This window comes from Dasypus novemcinctus, chromosome 6, assembly GCF_030445035.2.
Source record: "Dasypus novemcinctus isolate mDasNov1 chromosome 6, mDasNov1.1.hap2, whole genome shotgun sequence".
Lineage (NCBI taxonomy): Eukaryota > Metazoa > Chordata > Mammalia > Cingulata > Dasypodidae > Dasypus > Dasypus novemcinctus.
Window position 1 is genome coordinate 81133722 of NC_080678.1, and position 12242 is coordinate 81145963.

Consider the following 12242-nt stretch of genomic DNA (forward strand, 5'->3'; position numbering starts at 1 on the left):
TGGCAGAGCACTCCTTGCGCGCATCAGCACTGCGCATGGGCCAGCTCCACACGGGTCAAGGAGGCCTGGGGTTTGAACCGCGGACCTCCCATGTGATAGGCAGACACCCTATCCACTGGGCCAAGTCTGCCATTCAAGAAGTAGTTTCTAAGAACAGTATATAATATGGCGGAATACTGAATTGGATAATTTTTATTTTTTTATCTTTGCTTCGGCAGATTTTTTTTAATGCTTGTTTCCTCAAGTGAAATAATGTTTCTAATTGCTAGTCTTCCTTGCAGTCATTAATATCTTTTTTTTAATGTAACTAAATATTTCTAAATCTCACCTCTCTTCCCTAGAAAAATAAAAATGAATTCATCCTTTCCAATACTCTTCTAACACTTGGAAACAAAGTAATCATTCAAAACAAGCCTCTTCACTGAAAATGTTCAAGAACTTAATGGTGTCTTTGTTACCTTAGGACAAAGAGACTAATGAGTTGGTCAGGGAGGGACATGGGAGACATGCTCTACTTTTTGACCTTAGTAATAGTTACACTGCATATTTTGTAATTATTTTTTAAACAGTATAAGTCTGTTTTATACATTTCTCTCCCCATATATGTTATATTTCGCAGAAAACAATAATAGTATGCACTTTTTAAAAACGTCCTTTATTAAAACTTCTCTAAGTAAAGTAAACTAAACAAAGATTGCATTTAAATGAACTCATTCTAACTGTTCTATCAAGGACTTTACCGGGCAGAGATGGGGTAATAGCAAAAATGAAAGAAATATTTGCATTGCTCTCATTTACATCTTGCAAGAAAGAGGGTAGTCACATAGAGTTAATACATAGATTAAAAACAAATATAGTTCAATATTTCTAATCCTCTCTTTCCCTAAATTTAACGGTTATTTATATATATAAAATGGAAAAGACATAAATTAATCTCCCTTTTGCTTGGGTTATATTTTCCAGGAATTTTTTTAATGTCTAGAGAAATGCCACTTTCAGGTGTCCTTTGATTTTGTACCTACAGTATTTTTTACTCCTTCCCAAATATATCACGGTGCCTTTATTTGTACCAAATCACTACCTCTGCACTCCGCAGTTAGACGCTATGCTTTTGAACAGTTAATATTGTACCCCTGTTCAATCTGCTGAGAGCACACTCTTGGAATACTGATTTTATTGCTTAAGGCCATTTCGTAAGTCCCCCAAACTGACTGCCATTAAGATCACTTCTCTCTCCAGAAGCTGGCTGCTAATAACTGTTCTATTTGTAGTGAGCAGAGGAGCAGCTATTTCATGGTTCTATGTCTTTAGGTCAGCATGTTTTCTCCAATCATAAGTTTATCACTGCATTATGGATATACACACAACATCTTTGCTGCTATCTCTTAGATTAGAACTGGCAATTTTCTGAGGGGATATTCTATTAATTTAGTCTAGGTCTTCTTCACTCATAAAAAGCTATTATAACTTGACATTTGTGTTCCTTTTCTGTATTGAAAGACACAGGAAAATGATTTTTCAGTTGTCAGTTCTTCTTTCAAAGTCCTTTTTTTAAAAAGATTTATTTTTATTTATCTCTCTCCCCACCTGACCACGTATGTTGTATGTGCTGTCTGCTGTGTCTGTTTGTTGTGTGCTCTTCTTTTTAGGAGGTACCAGGAACCGAACCCAGGACCTCCCATGTAGAAGGGGGTCGCCCAGTTGCTTGAGCCACCTCTGCTCCCCACTTGTTGTGTTCTCATTGTTTCCTACTTGTTGTGCTCTCACTCTTTCCTCATAGTATCTCTTCGTTGCATCATCTCGTTGCTTCAGTTTGCTGTCTTGCTCTTCTTCTTTAGGAGGAACCAGGCTCTGCAACCCCCCCCCCCATGTGGTAGGCAGGAGCCCAACTGCTTGAGCCACATCTGCATCCGTCAAAGTCTTTATTTTAACCAGGAATTACCAGAAGCTAGAATATTACAGCCGTGACAACTCTCAAAAGAACTGTACTAAAGAAAAATGTGGCTTCCACCTCCAAAAGTCAGTAGAGGTTTTTTTTCCTTACTAAAGCACCCAGAGCATATAATATTACATCAAGCCAAAAGGACCATTTCTCTTAGTGGAGTAAAATAGCAATCGACTGTTGTTACTCATTAAATTCTTACAGCAATGAGCAATGACTTTCTTTCTTGTTTTGTTCCTCCTTGAATAGTAGATGAAGTTGATTTTTTTCCAAGGCTGCTTCCCATCACCAACATTCTTTTTTTTAAAAGATTTATTTATTTTCCTCCTTCTCTTCCCCTCTCCCTGCCCTGCTGTTTTTGCTGTCTGTGTCCATTTGCTGTGTCATCTTCTATATCTATTTCTCTTTTTTTGTCTTCTCTTTTCATTTTTCCTCCTTTAGGATTCACTGAATTCAGTCCTGGGGACCTTTGATATGGAGAGAGGATCCCTGTCAGCTGTGCCACCTCAGTTCCTGGTTTCTGCTGCACTTCACCTTGACTCTCATCTTCGCCTCTCTTTTGTTGCATCTTCATCTTGCTGTGTGACTCATTCGCATGGGCACTGGCTCACTGTGCAGGTACTCGTGCAGGCACTCGGCTCACCAAACAGGCACTCATGTGGGCACTCGGCTCACACAGCGCAGGCACTTGGCTCACCACGCGGGCACTCAGTTTACCATGGGGGCACTGTGGTTCACCATACAGGCACTGGCTAGCCGCATGGGTACACTTTCTCTTCTTCTTTTTGACCAGGAGGTCCCAGAGATTGGACCCAGATCCTCCCGTATGGTAAGCCGAAGCCCTAACACTTCAGCCACGTCTGCTTCCCCATCACCAGCATTCTTGATCCTTGACCTATGTGGTTATTAACATGCTGTACACATGTGCTTGGGCTCCTTAACAACCAATGCAGCTAACCTTTCTGTTTACTCCAAGTCCGTTCCTGTTTTGTTAGTGGAAATTATTTTTTTCTTTCTGAACATAATATTCTATCTGGTTCAAAACCTATATGATCCACTGGTTTTCTGAGTCTTCCTTATATCTCAAGGGTTTCAGAGGCCATGGGTTCTCATGTTCTGGTTGACGGAGACATAAACGTCCATTTACGTTAATTCCAGAAGGTGGACTGGCTACAAGTTGCTTCACAAATATAGTTTTTACCTTTTGGAGGATGGAGTAAATTGTTGGAGCCCATTTTACCTTCATTCTCAAAGAAATGTTCATTGCCTTGATTGAACAGAGGTGAAATATTATCTTTATATTTTCTGGAGCTAATGATTAAGGAGCAAAATATTGAAAATTATAGTGAAGGACACTTAAAAATAACGATATTATATTATATTGAAGTCAAAAGTCTAATTCTTAATTAGCCACAGTTTTAGACTAACTGGTACTCCCACTGCTCTAGTATTTATGAAACAAATTTTGATCAGATATTACCCAGTTTAGAGAGAGATGTCCAATTTCAAGTATCTCATGATCTCTACCAAAACAGTGAATATTCTTATGGGAAGCAGCAGAAACAATGCTAGACTTGTAGGTTGTGAGTCTTTGTTCTGATTCATACTTGGCTTCTAACTAGCTGGGTAACCTCTGGCAAGTCACTTTCACCACACTGTGTGTCCTTAAGAGTTAAAAGGGCTGTATTGGAAGCGGACTTGGCCCAATGGATAGGGTGTCCGCCTACCACATGGGAGGTCCGCGGTTCAAACCCCGGGCCTCCTTGACCCGTGTGGAGATGGCCCATGCGCAGTGCTGATGCACGCAAGGAGTGCCCTGCCATGCAGGGGTGTCCCCCATGTAGGGGAGCCCCACGTGCAAGGAGTGCACCCCATAAGGAAAGCCGCCCAGCGCAAAAGAAAGTGCAGCCTGCCTAAGAATGGCACCGCACACGCACACACGGAGAGCTGACGCAGCAAGATGACGCAACAAAAAGAGACACAGATTCCTGGTGCTGCTGATAAGGATGGAAGCAGTTACAGAAGAACACACAGCGAATGGGCACAGAGAGCAGACAACTGGGGATGGGGGGAAAGGGAAGAAAAATAAATAAAATAAATAAATAATCTAAATAAATAAATAAATAAAGGGGCCTCATCCTCAGACAGTAAAGTGGGGAATTGAAGTAAGTGATTTCTAAGCGCCTCTCCAAGTGCCCTGGGCCCAGGTCTAAAGCAGATTAGAGGGAAGCGGACTTGGCCCAGTGGATAGGGCGTCCACCTACCACATGGGAGGCCCACGGTTCAAACCCCGGGCCTCCTTGACCCGTGTGGAGCTGGCCCACGCGCAGTGCTGATGCACGCAAGGAGGGCCCTGTCATGCAGGGGTGTCCCCCGCGTAGAGGAGCTCCACGCGCAAGGAGTGCACCCCGTAAGGAGAGCCGCCCAGCGCGAAAGAAAGTGCAGCCTGCCCAGGAATGGCGCCGCACACACAGAGAGCTGACACAACAAAAAGAGACACAGATTCCCGGTGCCGCTGATAAGGACAGAAGTGGTCACAGAAGAACACACAGCGAATGGACAGAGAGAGCAGACAACTTGGGGGGGGTGGTGGTGGGGGGGGAGGAATAAATAAAAAATAAATCTTTAAAAAATAATAAAATAAACTAAAACAGATTAGGATGAACTAAAGGCTGCCATTGCCTCAGCGAGCTCCTGCCAACACTAGAGGGAGCTACACTCATGTCCTCTCCAGGGCAGCTCAGGAGATCTCAAGGCAAGGCGTCTTCAAATGGAAAACATTCTCCAGAATGAGAAACCAATCGTCGAGGGAGAGGTCCATACTGTTGTACAGCCCGCAGGCTCTCTGCTGTCACCTCCCTCTTACAGACGAGGAAGCGCATCAACACAACTTTTTGGGCTTAATTCCAATTCCAAGGGGACCAAGTTGGCTTTGAGCCATTTTTAGATTCCTTTCCTAATTCAGTATAGTTCATTGTCTTTCTTAAAATAACAATTACAAAAAAGCAAACTAATTAATCATATTATTGGAAAGGCCCCCAGGGAGGGAGATGGAGAAGAAAGAAGAAAATATTCATATCACATTGAAGCTGTGACCTGGGAAAATTAGTTAACTGCAACTGAATTTGTTAGCAGTTTGCCACTTGAACCTAAAGCTACCAAAACTACTTTGAAAACAAGAAAACTACTCAAAAGAGTAAAGATGAGATACCAAGGAAAGGAAGGAATCAACATAGCTCTGTGATGGGAGCTGGAGGCCTGCCTGGGCAAATGGCTGTTACTCTATGCTGGGCTCTGGGAAGAGCACGCCACTGCCCAAGACGGATGTCATTCGTCACTGGCTATGGGATCCCATTAGGCAATTGACAGAAGCAAACAAACAAAAAAACCCATCAAGTGACAGGGTAAGGAAATGAAGACTGTGGTAGGGAAGGAAAAAGGAAAATATTTCTACAGCTGAAACTTATTCTGAAGTTATTTTAATCATACTCTCTCCTAGTTCCAAAAACACCCATGGCCTTGAAATTATGACCTAACCCATTACAGAACAAGTGCAATGAAGAACCGAAAGCCTCTCCATTGGTACCAACTTACATTTGCCCAGAGGAACAATAGCATGTTAACCTTATAGAGAAGGCATAACTCTTGGATATTATAGAATACAGTCTGTGAGAGAAAGATAAATGCAGTCCTGAGGAACCCCTTTTAATTAAATTTTCATAGATTAGCTCAACACTCAGAGAAGCAAAGTCTCAAAAGTCAGAAATGGCCGCCCTACCATTTAGGACATAGGCTGCTCGAGTAAAAATAGATTATAAAGTAATTTTGGAGAGCGACTTTGTAGGTGAAGAGGAAAATCCACTAGAACAAGACAAGCAATTCAAGCAATTCATTTTCACTTAAAAAATGCAAACTCAACCCTCCAGAGGTAAAATACATAGTAAACCTCAGCAGGTTAACATTACCTTATTCTTATGAATCCAAGTAATTGGGAAACTAAATTATTCTTAAATCATCAATTTCAAGTACTCTAGAGGTGCCACAGCCTTAACAGAGTAAAGAGGATTTCTCTTCTTTTTTAATATTAAAGTAAAATATAATTTTAAAAACCTTTCAATCAATGATCCTTAGGGAAAGCATGAGAAAAATACATTGTTAGCAGAAAAATAACTTGTTTTCCTTCTTTATTTAGGACATATGACAAAGAATTTCCAATTCACTCTGCTTTATACTGACCTTTAAAATGTTTCGGCCATCAAATGATTCTCTTTCCTTGAAGACATATTTTCCATCTGCTGTGTAAAGATTGTATCTGCCTTCAGCTGTAAATATTTCAAAGACAACATTAGGGAAAAAGTCTGGATTATTTATCTGTTTGCTTTCTCTTAGATTTCTATAGGTTTGTTTAGCAAAATCTTTATGTACTATCTGGAAAATGCTATAATATGGAGGGAAAAACATTAGGCTGAGTTAAAAGACCTGGCTTCTAGTCCCAGCTCTGCTGTCAACTCATTCAAATCCCAATTATTCATTCAACATTCTCACTGTGCGTCAACTACGTAAGTAGCTTAGGAAAATTATGTCTCCTTCATAGACCTCAGTTAGAGGTCGGGACTAGGTGATCTCCAAAAGTTCCTTCATATCTAAAAATCTAAGATTTTGTATAACCTATATGCCATTTATTTTATTTTTTCTTTTTGCTTTCAATATAAACATATAAAAATATACAAAAGTTCACACATGAACTAGTCAAAAACACTGACAACTACACTTTGGGATGATTTAAGGACTCCCCCAAAATGAAAAAGCCCCTTGAGTGGCAATTAAAGGTATCCTTACAGACATTCTACAAGGGAATACAGTAAATCTCTAGCCTTAGCCTCATCAAAGCTGCATCTTAGCTCCTTGAGTTAATTTAGTTTGCTTACCCCAAAGATGTTCTTAAAGGATAGTGAAACAAAGGATATCAAAGGAAAGGGATAACAGAAAAGAAAAAGAGAAACACACATCATCCTATGTCCTTTTCAAGTAAAAATTCAACATAGAAAAGAGTCTGGGGATAGAAAATCCAGAGCGTCCTCAAGAATTATTTAACACTCCTTATTGTTTTCTGTAATCATAAAGTATGTTCCCAATAGACCCTCAAAAATATTTATATTTCCACTTTTGAATATATCCACTTATTGTATATTGGTATGGAGACTACCAGACCAGAGTTGATAAAATATATCCAGAGTTATAACAACTCCACAAACATAATATATTTTAGCTAGCTCATTGGAATTTCACAAGGGTAACTATGGGACTATTATTTAATGAGAAGTATTCTCTTAATCAAAATCAAAGATGGGAAGCAGAGGTGGCTCAACTGATAGAGCGTCCGCCTACCATATGGAGGGTCCAGGGTTCAATACCCAAGGTCTCCTGACCCATGTGGCGAGCTGGCCCACGCACAGAGCTGCTGCACGCAAGGAGTGCTGTGCCATGCAGGGACACCCCTGCATAGGGGTGCCCCATGCGCAAGGAGTGCACCCCACAAGGAGAGCTGCCCCACGTGAAAAAAGTGCAGCCCTCCCAGGAGTAGCACTGCACACATGGAGAGCTGATGCAGCAAGATGATGCAACAACAACAACAACAACAAAAAAGAGAGGCAGTTTCCCAGTGCCGCCTGACAATGCAAGTGGATGCAGAAGAACATATAGTGAATGGACATAGAGAGCAAACAATGGGGGGGCAGGGAAGGGGAAAGAAATAAATAAAATAAATCTTTAAAAAAACAAAAAACAAAATCAAAGAGCCCAATTCTGTGCATATTTCACAACTTAGAAATAGTCCCCTACTAAAGGAAAGAGGAGATCTGAAGTTTTTAAAGAAAAAAACAAAAAAACAAAAACAAAAACAAGTAAATTAATACCAAGATTGAAATGTTTAATGGCAGGTTCAAAATCTCTAAGTAGCATTAACCATCAGAAAATGGCAAATTAAAAACAAGATAAGATACCACTTCATACTCACAAGTATGGCTACTGTCAAAAGAACAGATAAATATTGCAAGGATATGAAGAAACGAAAACCTTCATATATTGCTGGTAAAAATATAAAATAGTATAGTCACTTTGGAAAACAATCTGGCAGTTCCTCAAAAGGTTAAACATAGAATTGCATAAGACCCTGTAATTCCATTCCTAAATACATCCAAGAGAATGTAAAAACATACCCACACAAAAACTTGTACTCAAATGTTATAGCAGCATTATTCACAATAGTCAAAAGACAGAAATAACTCATATATCCATTAACTCATGAAAGGATAAATAAAATGTGGTATATCTATAAAATGGAATAAAAAGGAATGAAGTACTGATATATGCTATAACATAGATGAGCCTTGAAAACATTATGCTAAGTGAAAGAAGCCACATATTATATGATTCTGTTTATATGAAATGTCCAGAATAAGCAAAACTATAGAGACAGAAAGTAAAATGGTGGTTGCCTAAGGTTTGAGGATTGGGGAGAAGTGGGGAGTGACTGCTAATGGTATGGGGTTTCTTTTTGAGATGATAAAAATGTTCTTAAATTTTACAACTCTGAATATACTAAAAACCACTGATACTTTAAAAGAATGAATTGTATGTGAATTATATCTCAATGAAACTATTATAAAAAAATCTTTAAATAGGAAGTGATAATTAGACTCTGAACACAGGATGTTTTCTTATATGTAGCTCTAGTGTTAACTGAATATAAATCTGGACCCACACAATTTAGAAGATACAGATCCTTACATAATTCAACTCATTCTATATGAAGAGATTATTTAATAATGAGGCATAGTATTGTGAGAAGAGCTGTTGACTAAGAGTAAAGGACTAGCACAGACATAAAATGCACGAATGATAGCCAATGAATGTCTAATAAAAATTGTCTATACCGGCACTGTCCAAACAGTAGCCACTAGTCACATGGGCTTATTTAAATTTAAATTAAATTAAATTAAATTATATGTTCACTTCCTCGGTCTCAGTAACCACCTTTGAAGTGCTCAATGTGGAGAGTGGCAACCATACTGGATAGCACAGATAGAGAGAATATTTCACCACCACAGAAAGTTCTGGTGGATAGTGTTCTTCTGTTGGATTGATTCTTCTGAACCAATGAATTTAGAGTCTACTCCAGAGTTCTGAAACTCTGCCTTTTACATAATGATGTTAAAATGTACATCACATCAAGGGATCTCACCTGTTTGCCTAAATTAAAACTGACGGTCCGAAACAAAATAAATACCCCAAACTCTACATATTTCCATGGAACAGGCTAAATTATAATAGGCAAATACCTCAAATATTCTAACCTTCTGCAGTACTAGCTAAATGAAAGAAACATGTGCCATCAGAACAAGAACAAATCCAGAGCTATGGGGTCTATTACATTAACTACCCAAAAAAAAGTAAAAAAACTTTGACTGAGTCATTTGAACCTTTCTTGATCTCAGTAGCCCAAAAATAAAACAGTAATTATTTAGAAAAGTTTTAAATAAAATGCAATCTGGTATCAGAAAACATTAATATTTTAGAATTGATAATTGGATATCTACCTATATTTCTTGGTCCTACAAGGGCTCTAACCAAATGGGGCTCATATTAAATGGTTTCCAGGGGGGATCTACTTAAAAATAAAAAGACACACAAATTGTCTTAATTTATAAATCTCTAAATAATATACAGGTTCAAGCCCTCTTGAGTTCTCTTCCAACCTAGATTTTCTAAAACTAAGGTCAAGGTTCTAACAGAGGAAATAAAATCTAAATATGAGATTATGGTGCTGGTATATTTTAACAAGAGGCCATGGGAGGAATACCTACTTGAATATGTAGCTTCTGATGAGATGTTGAATGTGCTAGAGAAGCTGCTACTTGGGGGGTTGGGGTGCGGAGTAAAGAACCCTCCTTGCAATGTAGGTTATTCCAAATCAAGGATTAGAACAAGGCATTCTTACATGAAAGCTCAGATTCTTAGAGGGGAAAAAGTTACCACTCTAATAAGAATCTGTCAACCCCAGTAGCCATGCCATTTTGGGCTGAATAATTCTTTGTTGTGGGGGCATCGTAAAACATTTAGCAGTATCCCTGGCCTTGACCTACTAATGCTTGTAGCAAACTGCCCTTCCTCCCCCAACCTTAGCAACTAAAAATGTCTCCCAATATTGCGTAATGTCTCCTAGGGGAAAAATCACACTAGTTAAGAACCACTGGGCTAACATTTACTTTTACTACTTAACTTTCCTTTCTTCTTAACTCCCTTTAAAAAAGGGGCATGAAATATTGCATGGGATATTCTTATACTAAAAAATTTCTGTGTTTATTTAAAATTCAAATTTACCTGAGCACACAATATTTTTATTTGGTAAATCTAGCCACCTTATATGTGACAGAAATAAAAAATCAGGAATGTCACAGTCCTGTAACAGACATGTCCCACCTCACTTCCGCTGTGCTCACCAAAACAAGTCAATAACTCTAAAAAAGAAAAAATATCAGAGGTTCATTGATAACCCATTCTATTTAAACCCTAGGATACCATAAGGCCCTGCTGAAGACAAACTGTGTTGGAGTTTCATGGAGGACTTACCATTGGGGTCTTTTCTAAATAGTGTATTCATGACTGTAGCATGGAGTTTCACACTATTCCACTCTTTCACTATTAGTCCAGATGCCTGAAAACGTTCCAGCACTCGATCAACTAATACCTGTAGCCTAGAGAAATTAGAGAAAGAAGTATAAAAATCTTAGCAAATTCCTGAACCCCAATTATTAACTCAACAATGTTTATGGAGCATCTATCTATTGCCTGCCAACCACTATATAAGGCCCTGCAAGAGAATTAAAAGAAAGACTGATATCCCACTGTCATGAAGCTCCAGTCTCATCAAGAAGACAGATGTGGAGGGAAACGGACTTTGGCCCAGTGGTTAGGGCGTCCGTCTACCATATGGGAGGTCCGCGGTTCAAACCCCGGGCCTCCTTGACCCGTGTGGAGCTGGCCATGCGCAGCGCTGATGCGCGCAAGGAGTGCCGTGCCACGCAAGGGTGTCCCCCGCGTGGGGGAGCCCCACGCGCAAGGAGTGCACCCGTGAGGAGAGCCACCCAGCGTGAAAAGAAAGAGCAGCCTGCCCAGGAATGGTGCCGCCCACACTTCCCGTGCCGCTGACGACAACAGAAGCGGACAAAGAAACAAGACGCAGCAAATAGACACCAAGAACAGACAACCAGGGGAGGGGGGGGAATTAAATAAATAAATAAATCTTTAAAAAAAAAAAAAAAAGAAGACAGATGTGGAAACAAATAATTACAGTACATTATGGCAAGTGATATGGGACACAATAAAGGGAGTGATCAGCTCTACCTGGAGAGGGCTATGTTTTCAGAGGAGGTTTAACTTTGGTCTTAAAGGATCCTTAAAGATTAAGGATCGAACCAGGGAAGGAGGGGCAAGAGAGCAGAAGAGACAGCATGTGCAAAGATGTCAGGGCATGCAAGGTCATAACATATTTGGAAAACTGTTAATTATCTAATACAGATGCAGCAGAGAGTGAAAGAAAAGGGACACAGGAGATGAGCCAGATATATAAGCAGTGGTCAGATCATGGGGAGCTACAGAATGGTTTTTAAAAAGGGAACTATGGGACGCGGATTTGGCCCAATGGATAGGGCTTCCGCCTACAACATGGGAAGTCCAAGGTTCAAATCCAGGGCCTCCTCACGTAGGGGAGCCCCACGTGCAAGGAGTGCACCCTGTAAGGGGAGCCGCCCAGCATGGAAAAAGTGCAGCCTGCCCAGGAATGGGGCCGCACACACGGAGAGCTGATGCAGCAAGATGATGCAACAAAAATGAGACACAGGGGAAGCGGACTTGGCACAGTGGTTAGGGCGTCCAACGACCACATGGGAGGTCCGCGGTTCAAACCCCAGGCCTCCTTGACCCATGTGGAGCTGGCCCATGCACAGTGCTGATGCGCGCAAGGAGTGTCATGCCACGCAGGGATGCCCCCGCATAGGGGAGCTCCACACGCAAGGAGTGCGCCCCATAAGGAGAGCCGCCCAGCACGAAAGAAAGTGCAGCCTGCCCAGGAATGGCGCGGCACACACGGAGAGTTGACGCAGCAAGATGACGCAACAAAAAGAAACACAGATTCCCATGCTGCTGACAACAACAGAAGCGGACAAAAACAAGAACATGCAGCAAACGGACAGAGAGAGCAGACAACTGGGGGGGTGGGGGAAAGGGGAGAGAAATAAAT

At 40.6% G+C, this 12242-nt stretch overlaps 1 protein-coding gene across 3 annotated transcripts in view; it reads right to left on the reverse strand.

The window, feature by feature from the left end:
- The window catches only part of ASCC1 (activating signal cointegrator 1 complex subunit 1), a 112793-nt gene that overhangs the window by 20483 nt on the left and 80068 nt on the right, over window positions 1-12242 (reverse strand). For all 3 annotated transcript variants that reach the window (XM_058298994.2, XM_058298996.2, XM_058298995.2), the window contains exons 8-9: window positions 10574-10698; window positions 6179-6264 (exon numbers count right to left, since the gene is read on the reverse strand). In XM_058298994.2, the coding sequence (XP_058154977.1) occupies window positions 6179-6264; window positions 10574-10698 (211 nt within the window). The remainder of the gene's footprint in view (window positions 1-6178; window positions 6265-10573; window positions 10699-12242) is intronic.